The sequence below is a fragment of the Rhinolophus sinicus genome, chromosome 2 (assembly GCF_057876585.1).
Source record: "Rhinolophus sinicus isolate RSI-liver-muscle chromosome 2, RSI-T2T, whole genome shotgun sequence".
Taxonomy (NCBI): Eukaryota; Metazoa; Chordata; class Mammalia; order Chiroptera; family Rhinolophidae; genus Rhinolophus; species Rhinolophus sinicus.
Genome location: NC_142502.1, coordinates 36,066,743 through 36,084,010, shown reverse-complemented (window position 1 = coordinate 36,084,010; position 17,268 = coordinate 36,066,743). Strand labels below are relative to the sequence as shown.

Sequence of the window (17,268 nt, the reverse complement as noted above, 5' to 3'; positions counted from 1 at the left end):
TTTATGTCATGGTGTGTACATGGAAACTAAACATGTATTTATTCATTGGCTATATATAGTCATGCACACTGCTAGTGATTGGGAGTAAAAGGTGAATGAATATGGTTTCTTCCCTTAATGAGCTTACAACATTTATTTAGAAGTACTCAGAAATAAAATAAATTTCCTTCTGCCACCCACTGACAAATTACTTTTCCAGCTTCTGCTTTACTGCTATATTCTATAAGCCTATCTATTTCTCTAAGAATAAGTTTATTATCAACTAGAGAGGACATCTTTAAGGTGAATATTTGTATAAGAGGTGATCGTTCTTCAACTAGTAGAAAAGTTGAATTAAGAAAAAAGGAAAGCTGGCAGACCAATGAAGGAAAATCTTGGGTCTTTCTCCCCATTTCTTACATACAGTTTATATAGCTTCCAGAGTTTAGTCTTCTGAAAATAAACATAATGATAAGTTCAGTACAGTTTTGAAAGAGTCTCTTCATTTAAAAACATTCATAGAGGTCAAAGATAATTGTAGTTTCAAGTCATTACTAAAATACCCTGTGTCCCATTTTATATGTCAAAGTGGACTCCAGTGTATGTGTAGAAATTTATTCCTGGTATCGATGAGGCAAGAGAAAGCTAGAAGCTTCGGCACATTTACCCCACTCATGTGAGCCCCACAAGAGGGCTTTTGGTTTTTTGCCTCAGGAGGTTATTTGTTACCTGGTAAAGTTACAAATATTCCTGGTTTGATCCTTCTGAAATACATATATCCTTGTTAGGCTAGGGACTGTGGTCAGATCCTGGAGTCCCATGGTTACCTTACTTTTTTCCAAAGGTTATTGCATTTCTCATATTGGACACTACAGGTAAAAATAAAAAGATATACACATAGATTATTATATGTTAAAAGGAAAGATGGAAGAAACAAAAAGAAAATAAAAATATGTGTAATGTTTTTGGCCTTTTAAGTTTGAAAATGTCATATAGTAGCCCCCCATTATGGGCAGGGAATATGTTCCAAAAACCCCTGGTGGATTCCTGAAATCGCAGGTAATACCAAATCCTATATGGACTGTTTTCTTGTATACATACATACCTATGATAAAGTTTAATTTATAAATTAGACACAGTAAGATATTAACAACAGTAACTTAAGAAAATAGGACAATTCCAACAATATACTGTTATAAAAATTATGTGAATGGCTTTGGGGCTATTTTAAATAAAATAAGGGTTACTTGACCACAAGCACTCTGATACCTCAAGGGTCAATCTGATAACTGAGAGGGCTACTACATAACAAACAGGCAGAAGCGTGTAGAGTGTGGAGACGCTGGACAAAGGGATAAGTATGTCCCAGGTGGAACAGAGAGGGATAGCATGAGATTTCATCACGCTACTCAGAACGACGTGCACTTTATAACTTATGAATTGTTTATATCTGGAATTTTCCACTTAATAATTTTGGATTGTGGTTAACTGTGGGCAACTAGAACCTCAGAAATTGAAACCAAGGATAAAAGGGGCTACTGTATGGTTATCAGAACGTGATGTAGCTGTTGAAGGACCATGCTCAACTAGTGAGGTAGAGAAGTTACTTGTTAATGTAAAAGGCCTAATTAAAGTTAGATGGCATAAACAATATTTTATTAACAAAGCTATAAATGAGTAGATGTAAGGCCTATCTTTTTGTTCATGAGCTAAGGACAAATACTATTAAGGGTTTAAAAATGAACAGTTTCCAGTTGCTAAGTAAAACACAAAGCTGAGGTCTGCCTTTTCTTTGTGTAGTTTCCATGTCTGGACTAATGCCAAAGTATGTCTTAATCAAGCAGAAAATGACTGGGGTGCATAAAGGAAAAACCAACTGTTTTATTCCAATATAATACAAAATATAGTTTAGTATATTCTATATATGAATGAAAATTGTTTATTTTTTTAGATGTAAAAAAGAAAGATGAAGGAACAACACAAGACCCACTGGAAAAGCCCCCAAACGAAGAAAATTCCTGAATTTCTGCACGTTGAAAGACCTAGTGGCTCTGCTTTCCTGAGTTGTTTGATCTGGTAGTAACTATGGTAACATTGCAGCCCTAAGCAACATGCGTGTTTTAGATACTTTTGTTGTGATGCTACTCATTTGGATTGCAACCATGATGTTCCAATGTAGGTTATTAAAAGGCAGATTACTTTCAAACTGCATCCAAGGAAAAGGTTAAGAATGTATGGTCACGTAAATACATATCATTGTCTATAAACCAAACAAAATACACTGTTCTCTTTTACATTTATTTAGTCAGGTGTGTTTTTAATTCCATTTTTATGGTAATGGGTAAAACATTTCTTGGTAAATAAAAACCAAGCACCATTAATTTAAAACTTCATGGTATTTGTAGGAAATTATATTTCTTGGTGAGAAGGAATAATGGAATAGTCAAAGACATATGGATAGAGTGTTTTAAATCAAAAGTTTCTCCACCAACCCTAAAAAGATTTGGAAAAAAATTGTAAAAGCTTGACAACCTAAACATCTCTAGGATGTTTTTGTCCGATATACATTGCTTCTAGTCTATGCAGACTGTGCTTTTTCATGCGGACTTTTAAAATTCAAAATCTGTGGCAAATTATTTATATGTAACATGCCTACTGAATGAATTTCACTATCTTCCTTAACTTTGGTGTTATACGTGTGTGGGTATGTTTTTCTTTAATGTGAATTATGCAAACACCTTACTAGTTGCTTTACACTGTTTTTTCTTATTCTTGGGGCTTTTGTGTATACATGACTTGTTTCTAAAATAAGTTCCTCAGGAATGCAGACCTTGATTTTTATACCTTTCTTAAAGTATCTAACATAAGAGTAGGCACATAAACATTTGGTGAATGATGTGTAGTTAGGAATAGCAAAATACTTGCTTTTAATATATAAGTATATATTTTAAAAGGAACAAAACCAAAGCCTTAGTAAATTTTGATTTAGTAGGTATTTCGGAAAATAATAGAATTCTGAATTTTAAAAAATTACTAATGAATTTATTTTCATTTTTAGGTATATATGCATGCAGTTTTATTTGATTTGATTGTAACTGAGGCCATTCTGTATACAGTAATCAAATAAACTCTTTCACTGTTAAATCTGTTACTGACACAAGTCTCCATCTTCTAAAGCATACCAGGTGAAAAACGGCAACACGTTTTAAAGAAGGAAGTTAATAGTCTTTGCAATATATACCTTTATATCTAATGTACACCAAAGGGGATGGGGGGGTAGATTGCAAAGAACCTGATTGTTTTAAGTTCTCAAATATAAAATTTTCTTTATGAAATAATCAAAAGTAATATTTTAGGTGTAGCACTAATTTAATATTCAATAAAATATGCTATAGTCATTAAAATGTTATTTCTGCATTATTTAATAACATGATATTATATAATCAGTATATAGAAAGGTTAGAGTAGAGCAGTAGTTTTCAACCTGGTGGACATGGAAATTTTGCTCCTAAAGGATATTTGGCAATGTCTGAAGACATTTTTTGCTCCTACCAGTAGGGGAGGGGACCAAGGGGAGAAACTACTGCTGGCATCTAGTGGGCAGAGGCTGGGAGTGCTGCTAAACTGCTAAGCACCCTGCAGTCCTCCAGGGTAGACCCTCACAGCAAAGAATTATCCAGCCATGTGTGTCAGTAGTGCTAAGGTTAAGAAACCCAAGAGTAGAGTTAAACTGCCAAGTACATGGGTTTTGGATTCAGGTGACTGGGGTTTGAATCCTAACTCTGTCACTCCGGAGCTGTGTAATTGTGGGCGATTTACATTGTATCTCTAAGTCTCAGTTTTATCCTCTTGGAATGGTATTAACAGTAGTACCTACTATTCATAGGCCTAGAGGAAGTAGTAAATGAGATAGGATAGCAGGTCCTCCAATAAGGTTGTTTTGTTTAATGTCATTTTGTTATAATGAGGGGGAAAAAAATTAACTCCTGGCTGGGGCCACTGTCTGTATGGAGTTGACATGTTTCTCCCTGGGTCTGCCGGGTTTTCTCCAGGTACTCTGGCTTCCTCCCATATCCCAAAGATGTGCACGTTAGGGGAACTGGCATGTAATTGTCCCAGTCTGAGTGAGTGTGGGTGTGTGTGAGGGCACCCTGAAATGGAAGGGCATCTTGTCCAGGGTGGGTTCTCATCTTGTGCCCTGAACTGCTGGGGTCAGGCCCGGCCACTCGCGACCCTGAACTGGAATAAGTGGGTTGGAAAATAATTATCTCGTTTTTATTCATCTTCCTTAAGCTTATGTATAGTTCACATTTATTTCACTATTTAATATTAGAAGTGTTCTGGATCTTGAATTAGTTGTTTGATGTTTTTGTGACCAGAAATGTGCCTTGGGAACTTAACTCTTGTTCATATCAATTAGCCTAGGAATTTTAGTTTTGTTACACATCCTTTCACTTAAATGCAATTTCCAGGAACCTTCTGACAATGTTAAGTGGGGACCTACTGTATATGTAAAACACTTGACTAATGCCTGGCAAATAACAATTATTCAACAAATATTAGCTATCATCACCATCATTTTTATTCCAGATGATTTGGCCATGATTCTCTGGTGGTGAAGGTGGTGGGCAGCCGGATTTGTTCACTTGGTTGTCTTCTGTCTTCCTCTGCAATTTCACAAACATCTCCAATTCTTGGTTCTGGGAGAAGACACTATGATGAAAATTGACAATTCATGGTAATTACCACATTAGTGCCCATTCAGTCATGCTGTTGAGCTGCTGATAGGTGCTAAGTATTACCATTTAACAATGAGTCACCTCACTAGTGTTTTATGACAATTATTGCAACAAATCAGAGTTTTGAGTGAGTACCTAAATGAGTAACTTGTTCCATGAAACTGTAAAAGAAAGAAAGCAACGTAGTTCATGGGTCCTAGTATTATATCGTATTTATCTCTCATTTTGAAGACCAGAAATGAAGCCATGTTCACCCTCATTATTGCTGGTGATGACATATATTCTGAATGATGTATATGTTAAATCACTTATTCATCACAATGCACACATAAATGTCCCATTATATACATATTGGTAAGTATTTTGTATTGCACAAGGAATCAAACTTGTTGAATATTTGCAACAGAAGGGGATTTTATTTTTTCTGAGAAGGAATCCAGACAAAGGAGATTGATAGGTCAATAACAGTTTAAAGACAAAATTGAATTCACCACCAATTTTTAAAAATCAAGCTACTTTTAGGAACATATGATATAGTGTTTTGTCATTCCATTCCCCCCCGCCCCCCAGTTATTGATGATAGCTCTTACCACAAAAATCTGCAGCTATATGAAATGGAAGCATTGGTTCAAACAAAGAGCTAGGGAAGGTACTGTGGTTGCCTGTTAAAATCCTGGAATGGATTTATTATTGAGTATATAGCAATCGAAATAATAATTATTATTACTATAGCCATACTTGGAGTGACTGGTGATTACTAAGCACCAGAGTAGATCCTTTAGAAGCTTCATAAAAATAACCATACAAAAGAGTTGTTAATGTTTCTCATTTTACAGATGAAGAAAGTGGATTTAGGGATTGCCTGTAAGAATTCACACCAGTCAAAAAGCGGCAACAGTGTTCTGAGATAAGGTTCTCAGAGCCAGGATGTGCACTGCTTCTCTTGCACCAAAATACCCTCCTGCCCCAAACTATCACATCTTTAATAAATTTGTTAAATTTGTCTGGATTTTACTCAGAATTCCTGGAAAAATTGTAACATTTTGTATAGGCAGGATAGCACATATGCCATTACAAGGTATTGATATCTTAGCATGGTAATCTTATTTGTTTGGTATTTATTAATTCATCCACTCCTCATTCATCCATATTTTTACCTTATTCCAGAAAAGCTTTTCTATAGTGAGTGCAATTTACCATTAGCTTGCAGGACCCTACAAGGGGTGGAAAAGAAATGGAAAAGTTATTTGGAGCCCGCGGTTCTTTTGGCTGGGAGGTAGTATCTGGAAGTGAGGCAAAAGGGATCAAAGTTGCTCTGAAAGAAGAGAGCCACCACACCCCACCTTGAGTCATGTCACATTGGTCCTGGGACTGGCCTTGACTGTGAGGAGGGCACACTGGCATTCTGTGTGAAGCACAAAATAAATCTGGCATGAAAGGGCATCATTTCATTTGTCTATGTGGCCCTACTTCTAAGATAGCTATCAATATCTTAGAAGTAGGGCCACACATGCAAATGAAATGATGTCCTTTGTTTCATGTACATATACAGCACGTGCCAAAAAATGTATACACGTTTTAAGAAAGGGAAATGCTATTAAAATTATGATACTCCATATATACCGATAACAAAAGATGAATAAAGTCATGTTTGACTTCTGCAATTACAAGAGGTGCTCAAAGTGGTTACCATCAGTGTCCAGACACTTCTGATTACAGCGAACTGCTTAAGCAACGTTGACCAAAGTGTCCACTTGTATACATTTTTCTGCACCCCTGGTATTTCAGAGGTTGAATGCTTGGCAGTACTGATAGCAAAGAAGCACCAGTGCTAGATGGGGATGCTTTACAGAGGCCTCAGGGAACCATTCTTGTCAAAGCAAGAAATTAGAACAAAAAAGTCTTGCACCATCTTAGAGTATAAGAAATTGGACTTGGCAGTTCTGGGAAGGCTCTCATAGTGCATTAGACATATTAGACACTCAAATATTCCTGTTCTATAGAAAATTTTCACCTAAATTGAATTTCTATTAGTAGAAGGGATTTGCTTTTTAAATAGTTCCTTTATTTGGTATTATAAGATTATGGAGATTATGGAGAACAAGATTAGGGGGCTATCATTCAAGAAGTGCGGATTTTGCTCCAGGATTTTGACCTAAATTTAACCTAAATAAACTATGCCTTTGGGTAAATTATTTTCCTCTTTCGTTTTCGTTTGTGAGATTTACTCAAAATCGACACTAGGTGGTGCTAGCATCACACTTCTTACTGAGTTCATAAAAGTCCAATTTAATCAGATTTCCAAAGTTTTGTTTTATCAATTTTGCTAGGTGTGTTGGTCAGGATTATTACAAAAACAAAATAAAACAACAACAAATAGAAACTACAGTATTTCAAAGACAATATTTCTGAGAGACAGTTTAGAAAATAAATTATAATGGAAAGTGTGCTAATCTTTGGCTCTTACTTAGGATACTCAATGATCCTGGGTACCAAGAGAGGGCGCTCTAATGCATCTTTAAAATACACATCTTAAGAACACAAAGGCTAGAATTTTTACTTCCGTGCATCGAAGTGTTCTTTTTTCTGTATAACAGGGTCGACAGATTTCTTTCCTTTTTAAAATTTAAGATACTTGTGCACAGATATTGTATTCGTTAAAATCAAGTTAAAAAGCGTTCTGAATTCTCTACAATCTTAGATTCGGAACTGACCTTTGATGTTTTTCAAGTTAAAAGTACTATTTTCAATTGTGACTTTGACATTTTGAAAAGTCCCTACCAGCTTGAGCCCAAGTAAATAGTATGTAAATATATACCTTTATTCTTGATTTAATTCAAAATATCTTCTATCACTTAGCAATTTCCCCCTCCACTTAGGAGAAAGATGGGTCTCATGAAAACAAAGTAGGGGTTAACTTAAGTAATTATTCCTGGTCTTCCAAGAGCAGGAAGAGAAATAGGGAAAGCTTTTCCCACAAATCCCGCTGTGTGCTGTGTGGGAAAGTTGAGTACACAAAGGGGATTCTGGCCAAGTCGTCTTGGCAAAGTACCTGTTGGGGGCAAGAGGGCCTGAGCACAGCTTCTTGATATCTCTGAAGTGCTGTCACTGGACAGTGATGGGACAAACACAGGTGATGGGGATGGGAAGGGACAGCTAATGCTTAATACGCATTCACAACTGGCACTTAATATGCACTAACGACTTTTCCCAGTGCTGTATGCGTTCATTTATTTAGTTCTCACGAAGTCCTACACATGAAAACACAGGGCCAGAGAAGTCCTTGCCCAAGGTCACACTAATAAGTGGCAAAGCCAAGTTTCAAACCAAAACAGGTTGAATCCAGAATCTGTGCTTTTAACTTTCAAACTATATCATCTCCTAAATGAGACCAAATGCTTCTACAGTGATTCGTATATGCTAGATACTAATACTGTTCTAAGCATTTTACGCATATTAACTCTTTTAATTCTCACAACAGTATGATGTAGGTATTGTTATTCCTATGTGGCAGCTGAGGAAACTGAGGCACAGGTCAGTTAAAAGGTTAAGATATGATGGAAGTTGAGGGTGGGCTAAAAGACAAGACTTTAAAACAAAGTCTGTTTGAAGTCCCGTTTTAAGACTTTCACCCTCCGAAAGACTCTTTCTGTTCTTCCTCATCTCATCATGTCCCTATCATTAGTGGCTCTGAAGTTACCACATTTGAGATCTTCAGGCAACATTTGAGGTCAGAAAAGAGAGGAAGGGAAACCACCAGTGGCTGTCTTTCTGAGTGCTCTTGTAGAGTATCTTCTTCCTCCCTGAAAACAGGCTCAGCCGCAGGTGTGCAGGTGACAGAAAACACAATTTGTGGGACTGGGAGTGTTTCAGACATGATCAAAGGGCTGAAAACAGGCAGAAATGGGCTGGTGTGGTTGGCAATGAGGTGCAGAGAGAAGTAGTAAGAGATATGGCAAATACGATTAGAAATGAGATTTAGAGGTTCTAGAGACTTAGGAAAGGCAGGGGAAGGCATCTGGACTTTATCCTATAGGCAATAGGAACACTTAAAAAATTATTTTGTGTCGTGAAGCAATGAGATGAAATCTATCAAATGCCTTTATTTTTCTTAAGTTGTATAAATTAAAACATTTTATACCTTATTTTGAGTCATTAAATGGAAAATGGATGGCACCTCACAGAAACTAGCTGACTCTGTCAAAAAGAGCTCCTAATCAGAGAACAGGAAGTTATAAAAAACCCACTCCATACACGTGATTGCTCAGCAGTCCATATTCCCCTCCCAGAACATTGAAGTGTTTCTTGAATATCTGACTGACCCCGGCTGGTAATCTACTAACAAAAGCGATCTATCCTCAGATCAAAGTTTCTTCACCTTTTGTTTTTTGTTACTGGTGTTATTTTAAAAATAGCATTTCAAATGTCCTCAGCCTTCAGAGAAGTAGGCATATGTGAAAATTGGAATCTGAACCACTGTTGTCTCTATCACTAAGACTTCTGCATTTTAATAAGCTGGATTTTAACAACCATGCTCTGGTAGCATAAGTAAGCAGACTTTCCACATTCACGAAGGGTCTACTGTTGATTTTTTTAAAAGGAACATAACAGATGGTAGCTGACAGGCCAACTTTAAAGACAAGTATTTATTTTGATCTCTTTCCTAAGGGAAATAAATTAGATAATTAATAGAAGAAAAGAGAATAACAGAGACATTCAAAAGGAAAAGAAATATTAAAGAGAATATATAAAGAGATGTGAGGAGGAATGGATATTGGAAAATAAGGGGAACAAATTAGCCAGTTCCAGAAAAATAGAATGTGAGAGAAAAATATATGTAACTGCAGATTTTTCACCAAATGTTTGCCTAGGAAACTTGACTAGGAATGGTTCTCTATCTACAGAATAATTGTTATTAAAGGACAAACTAATTTATAGTCTGTTGGCTCTGCCAGTATCAACTAGAAAACAAATACATTTCAGCCATACTGGTTATGAGCACCATATTTTCTATATTATGCTTTGTTCCTAACAGCAGAAATGCTTGATTTCAACAGTTTTGAAGGGGAATAGTAGATTGAAACACAGACATGGTGACATTTTTTGAAAAGTCAGATTAGGGTGGCACATTTATATGTGTAACATTGAGTAACAAACCGTGAAAAAAGTAAATTAGAAAGCAGCTCAAAGTCCAGTTGGCAATGTGAGATCATCTTTACAGTTTGCCAAGTAGGCTGTTGAGAAACATTTTTCCACATAAAAAGCTTGGTACACTTAGGTCATGTAACATAGAGACAAGAAATTTTACATTACAAAGCAGGTTTTTACCTTCCATTACCATGCAGCTCCTATGGATTCTATTATCACTAATTTTCTTTTTAATCAGAGAATTACAAAGAACAAAAAGCATTAAAAAATGCTTAACTGCCCCCATTTGAATGTCTTTCTTATACTTTACTGTATTTTCCAGAAAATGTTAATATTACAGTGTTATAAATAAACCCACCTCTACAAAGTTGTCCCTCTTGTATATCTTGGGTTGAATTCTGTGTGTGTGTGTGTGTGTGTGTGTGTGTGTGTGTGTGTGTGTGTGTGTGTAGAGAGAGAGAGAGAGAGAGAGAGAGAGAGAGAGAGAGAGAGAGAATGGGAGGGGGCAGGGGGCAACAGGGTTAAGTGAGTTTGTGTTTCATAATGAGTAGTGAAGCAATGAGACAAAAGCTATCAAACTCCTTTATTTTTCTCACACCATCTCTTTGTCCTAAACAACAACAACAGCAAAAGTTGAGAGTGTGATATATTTACCGTTGTTTGCAAACAGTCTGGTTATGTCACCCTATTTTCCCTTCACGTTAACAGGTTTTTTACAAGGGAAAACCATATTCTATTCTGTGGGATAGAATGAATCCTAGATTGTAAATATTTATGCTTATAGACAACTAATTGGAAAGGCGTAGCATAAAATAAAACAAAAAAATTGTCTTTGGCTTTTGGCAAATGTTTGAATTTCCTCCTTGGAATTCATTTTGTCCATCATTTACTCCTCCTTACTTTCATGTAACATAGTAAAAAGTAAAATCTAAGAAGTTCACAGCAGGACTAACAGCAAAACAAATGTAATACTGAACCTTTGGCCAGCTAGCTGGACTAAGACCAAGATGTTTTTCCAAAATAGGAATGGGGCAGAGAAAGGCAAGAAAATCATGGCAGATTTTTGCTCTAATTGTATTTGTTTATTTTATTGGATCTAGGTAACACCGAAAAAAAGTAAGGGATATATATATATATATATATATATATATATATATATATACACACACACACACACACACACATATATATGTATATAATCTCTGCATATTTTATATCTCAGGCATACTTTATATGTATATTTCCTTTTTTTAGGTCTTTTTATGTTTCAGTTGAGCTCGATGGCCACACATTTTAATTCTAAATAAATCTTACAAAAGAGCAAAAAAACTAATTCATGAATAATAATTACGATAAAACAAATAATTTTGGAAATTCCAATCAAATTTGGTATTGTAATGTTAATATAGTATATTTTTTACTTGCTGACTCCCAAGTTATACTTGGAGATTAGCAATTAGCTTAAGTATATGACCTTGATTCTCCTCAAATATTACATGAGGGAATTGGCTTAAATGCTCCTCTAAAAATTCTATTCTGAAAAAATTCTGTACATTTCACTATTTAAGAAAGGATTCCATATATTAAAACAAAGGACAGGTAAAAATTGGGGAAAATATCTACAATTACTTAGACAATTTAAAGAACTCAAATCAAACGAGAAAAACATTAGTGTTCAAATTGGAAAATAAAGGGCAATACCAGAAAATAGTTCACAAAGGAGGGGGAGAAAAGTCTGAAAAAATAATAAGAGAACGCAAATAAAATATAAATTTATTTTTTGACTATTGAATTAGCCAAAATAAAGCAATATGATATGCCGGTTAAGGGCATGAGCTCTAGGGCAGACAAACCCGATAGGAATTGCAACTCTCACAGATTGCAAGCTTTGGGCAAGTCTCCATTTCCCCACTGTAAACTGGAAATAACAGTAACACCTACCCCTAGGTTGATTAATGATCATTTAAATGGGATTACTCTAGTGTGTTAGGCACAGTGCCTAACATATATTAAGAGTTTAATCTTAATAATTTACTGTTGCACTCACGTTAGTGAAAATGTGCAGTGACACAGACATTTTAATAAGCAATTTGGATGATATGTTGATGAAATATTAAGTAGTTCTTAACGTGCTTTAACTAGTTTTAATAACACTGGAAAATGAATCTAGAAATCCCAATTTGGGAGCCACAGTTACTTCAATATTTCGAGATTGTCCCTGCAGCAAAGGCTGTTAAGTTCTAGTCCGTTTTGACTCAATACCTCATTCTATGAGAAGAATACACACACAAACACACACACACACAGACACACACAGACACACACATATTAACTCATAAATACATATACATGTATATACATATATGTGCATATACAACATACGTATATGCACCTACATAAGTATATATAAATATATATAAACAAAAACAACAGAAATATAAATAAAAAACTTATCAGATAAAGGGTATGTTTTATTACGATTGAGTAGTAAATTCTGTATCTTATTTTGAAAATTTGAATATGAGATTCTATTTATGGAAATTAAGAAATTTATTTCAGGTATATTTTTCAAAGGTAAAATAATTAAAAAAAGCATTTTGGGTAATGCCCACAGGTCTCTAAAATTCCTAGCTGTGTAGTTTTGAAAGCCCAACTACTTGCAAGTTTTTGCTTAAATTCAATAAACTTATTTGAAAAAACACTGACATTTTCACTAGTCAAATAACTATGATTTAACCACATTGTTTATTTTTCATATAAATTCCTGGATTCTTCTAGTTTGCTTATATTTACAAAAAATCTATAGCTCTTATAAAGTACTTAATCTCCAAGATATATAGAAGTATTAGGTATAAAGTATTTTTTTAACTAAGAATACACTTTCACACTTGATGAATTATGTACAATAACACAAAACCACTATGCAATAATACATACATTTATATTATCTATGGCTATATATTTCATAGTATCTTACAAAATTTTAAAAAAATATATTCAGAATAAAAGATTTCCAATAAATAAGTTTTACCAAACCTAAGCTTTTTACATATTTGGTAAGAATGACAGTATACTTATAAAAAGCTGGCTATCATAACGCTTTCATATGTAAAACCTTTTTCCTATGGCAATTCTTAATTCCTTTAAAGCAGAGAAAAGACTAAAATCTTGATTTCCAATATACTGTCAAAAAACTTTGATTTAATCAAATGAGTGTTTTCCTGTGGCTTTTCAGTAATGGATTAATTCCACTTTATTGTTGAGATTATATGGTCTTTTAGCCAACAGATTATCAGGATTTTAAATTTTAATGATTTGTTATTCTAAAGTTTTTGTTTGTAGTAAAGTACATTTGAAAAAAAAGAAGAGAAAGCTCTTTTTAATTGCATTTTAATTTCTTACCTATGTGCTAACAGAGATTGGTAAATTAAAATGGATTTTCCCAAGTATTCCATTTTTCTTTTCTTTTTAATAATGATTATTAATCATCTGAGTTTTCTTATTGCTTTTTTAAAATTTTTTTTATCTTTCAAAATGAAATAATTGGAATACTGCAAAATCCCACAAGTCCTGGATTTTGAGTATCCTGGACGGTGTGAACCAATAAGAAGGTGCAGACAGCAGAGATGGAAATACTGAAATGGTGACTTTCTTCTTTGTGTTGTGCAATGTCATTCACACCATGTGTACTTTCACTATTTTCAAACCTCTAATCCAACTCTTAAATATCTGTTATTTGAGGACAGTAAACTAATTAACCTTTGTTTTACAGCTCACTCAATACTACTAGCTGGGAGAAAGTCTGCAATGCACACTATTTAGAATGGTGCCATTTGTATCACTCATATCCCCACTAATGAGAGAGCACTCACTCTTGCTCTGCCTTCCTCCATCTGCTGCTTGCCATGTCTAGATAGTATCTATTATATGAGTCCATGTTTAATCACTTAATCAAGTTATTTTAAAGTACTCATCAGTGCGCTTTGATTGCAAGATACAGATGCTTAATCTGAACTTAAGCAAAAATATCTTATTGATTCATATAACTGTAAGTCCAGAAGTATAACCTCTGAAAAAGGGGTTCTAGGACCTTCAGTAATGCAGTTGGGCTCTGACTGCATTTCTTAGTCCTCTATTTCTGTTTGGTTTATTCATGGCTGTGTCCAGGAGTTCAAGCTATGTCACCCTTGGTTCTACTTGTCTGCGCCCGGCTTGATTTTTCACACTAGGACTAGACGTGTGATTGACAAGACAGCCACCATCAACCCCAGATTTCTAACTCCCAGCTTAAACATCCTGCATGGGAGACTGTTGCACCCCAACATTTGCAGCAAATAATTCCTGGAATACTTTGGTCACTCTGACTTGAGACGTGCTCCTGTACTGAACCTTTTAGCTTTAGAAAGAAGTCACTTGGATTGACAGTGACTGACCCTTGTTCTCCCTACTGTGGCAAGGGACAGAGAGGGTCAACCCCATCTGAACACAGTGGAATTCAACTGAAGGAGAATTTGATACCTACACTTATCAAAGCAACAAATCTACAAAAACAAACTAACACCTTATTTTCCTGAATTTAAAAAATATTGTATAATACTACACACATTTATTAAAGAACACATGACCATGATGATAACACTGAAAGCTTAGTGATGACTAACATTCTCTCTACATCTGTGTATGGGTGACTGTTTCCACGTTAGTTAGGAAAAAGAAGTTTCTTTTCTATTTTCATTTCTAGGGATCTGATGCTCCTAGATGGAGTAGCATGAGTTGTAACCCTAAGTATCGCTCTCATGGCTAATATCATACAGGCTCCAGGGAATCATTTCTCCATGTGTATCATTTCCTATAGCCTATATTCTTGAAATGAAAGGTAACAGTGTTTAACTGCCATAAATGTTGGAGGCTATTTCCTTGCCACTATCAGACAAACAATGCTTCCAGTACAGGAAATATTTGAGCAGGAGAATCATTTAGATAAGATAAAAGACAAATTAACTTGTCAAATTCTTTCTCATAGGCAATTAGAATGCAGTAGATTCTTGTATTATGAAACATCATTTCTCATAACACCAAACATACTGTTTCTTGCGTCTTTTCATGTTACAATTGTGGTTCCAGTATTAACCATAAATTATAACAGCATTTACAACAGTTTCACACGATGGTCGAGGAACATTTTATAATATTAAGCAATTTATATTACTTTTACATGTGCCGTGAATTGTGACACCAGTTCAAACTAGATGAAAATTGAATGCTGGAATTCTGAGTAGTTTTAATTTTATTGAAATAAAAGATTAAAGTAAATTTAAAATTTTTTATTTTAATGTTTAATACCCATTAATTTTTCATTTGTATTTGACAATAAATTTAATAGATAATGTGGATATTTCAGACTAAATATGCTTTGAAAACATGTAGAAAATAATTTTAATTTTTGGATTTTTACATTAATTTTAATTTACTTTTTAATGAAGCTATGTTTAAACTTTGTACACAATGAATATAATTACATGTTGTCTTTTAATCCTTTAGAATGATTGCTGCTAATAGGACACAAAATAGGTGAAAAATCTTGATTATTACTACACAATTATTTTGCTTAAATGAAGGCAAAAAATATATTTTTGGAATAGTTGTAATAATGAATTATGCTCATTATTATAATTCATCCACACATTGACATTTTATTAACAGTGCAATCAGACATGTGCAATAATAACTAAATTCTTTTGTCTTCAATATTTTACTAATTTTCAGCCTTGAGAAATCAGTGGTACATGTCTTTAGATTATGAAGGTATATTTGTCAAGTTAGGGAAATAGAACAATAGTCAATAGAATGTATGCCTCCATTTTTACTCTGACTCTGTGGTCCTCTAGTGTTAAAGGCAGGGCAAAAAGAAAAGATAAAACTGGATGTTGTGAAATAATTTAAGGTGTTGATAAAAGGAGCATTGGAATGATTTGCTCCAGGGCAAGACCCCTGCACAAAGGAAAATTAAGTCAGGGGGTTGCTGATAAGTGAGAGAATAAGGAAAAGTTGAAAGATTAAGTTTATGCTGAAGTGCAAAGGACAGATTGTGGGATTTTTCGTATTCTTTTGGATTGCTTGAGTTACTCTTGACTTTTCCTGTTTTTGTGCAAAATATGCTGTTACTTTGATACTCTATTTAATCTGGTGTATATAACAACCTTATAATTAAAAGTTTCCGTTAGACATTTTTTTAGTGGGTTTAAATATTTGTGTGGTAATTTGTGTGTAATAAATTTATACACATAAATATATATGTATGCTTAATTTTTTGAGCACTCTAGAAAGTATCATGAAACATATCAGTCAATTCTACTTATTCTAAGTTAGTTCAGGATTTTAAACCTCTGTGTGCCTGTTTCCTCATCTGTAAAATGTGGTGTTTTTTTTGTGGTACCTACATCGTAGGGTTGTTGTGAGAATTAAATCACGTAGCATAGTGTTTGCTCTGTAGAAAGCCCTATATGTTTGCTATTATTATTATTACCTCCACCCTCATCCTTGCTGTTGGGCCACATTCCAGGTGATGATGGTGGCTTCAGAGGGAGCAAGGTATGGGGCAGGTGCATCACTCTTTGATTTTCATCATCTATGCATGCCAGCATCTTTGCTGAACAGTCACATTCCTTTAAAGTTTCCTTTTAGGTTACTACCATATGTGGTCTCAGTTCTGGTTTCACTTCATACTTTGCAATTTCCACACCTCTTTGAGCACATTTAGCTCAGGAAAATCCTGTGTCAGACACATGTGCTTAGATAATATAAATGGCCATCTCTCTTCTAATGCTCTGCTATGCTGTGGGGTAAGAAGGGAACCCAACAAAGCTCACTATGTTCTCTTACCCCACATGAGAATGGAGGCGCAAACTCTTTGTCTCAGATCTTTCCAAACATCTGTAGGATTTCTGTCCTGTACTATACCTCAGGACTCAGCCTGGGAAAAAGAAGCTGGGCCTCATTAGGGACCCAAAACCAAATTATCTGACTTGTCTAACTGAATATCCACGGCCCCACTCCAGCTGTCCGCCCTCACTCCGACTCCCCGCTTTTCTCTCTGGGCAAACCTCCTCTCCTGGTGACTTAGTTGATTAACAGGCAGATTACTGATTTGATTTACTAGAGAAAGGCCAAGAAGCAAAAAGAAAGAATCCACAATTTACATTTCAAAATATTTTGTTTTCATAACTCTTTGTGTTCTGAGAAAGAAAACTTCTCATTTAAGTGTGTTTGCCCCTGTCTGTAATCTCCAAAAGGGCGAGAACCAGTTTTCTATTCAGAATCTAGTGTTTCACAAGAGTAGTAACTTCCTCATTATGCAATGAAGACTCTGGTTCTCTGAGTGACATTTCTTCGCCCTCTCCAG

General features: G+C 34.9%; 1 protein-coding gene and 1 long non-coding RNA gene across 8 annotated transcripts in view; one reads left to right on the top strand and one right to left on the bottom strand.

Annotated features, from left to right (window-relative positions):
* The window catches only part of PKIB (cAMP-dependent protein kinase inhibitor beta), a 98,344-nt gene extending 95,205 nt beyond the window's left edge, over positions 1 to 3,139 (top strand). For all 6 annotated transcript variants that reach the window (XM_019740967.3, XM_019740966.3, XM_074333508.2 and 3 more), the window contains one exon: positions 1,931 to 3,139. In XM_019740967.3, coding sequence (XP_019596526.1) covers positions 1,931 to 2,001 — 71 coding nt within the window. In that variant the 3' untranslated portion in view covers positions 2,002 to 3,139. The remainder of the gene's footprint in view (positions 1 to 1,930) is intronic.
* A 1,350-nt stretch (positions 3,140 to 4,489) lies between these two features.
* The window catches only part of LOC109452190 (uncharacterized), a 40,030-nt gene continuing 27,251 nt past the window's right edge, over positions 4,490 to 17,268 (bottom strand). The window contains exon 4 of one of the 2 annotated variants that reach the window (XR_002138107.3): positions 4,490 to 4,692. This is a non-coding gene — a long non-coding RNA (uncharacterized LOC109452190). The remainder of the gene's footprint in view (positions 4,693 to 17,268) is intronic. The other variant, XR_016020190.1, reaches the window with a different exon arrangement.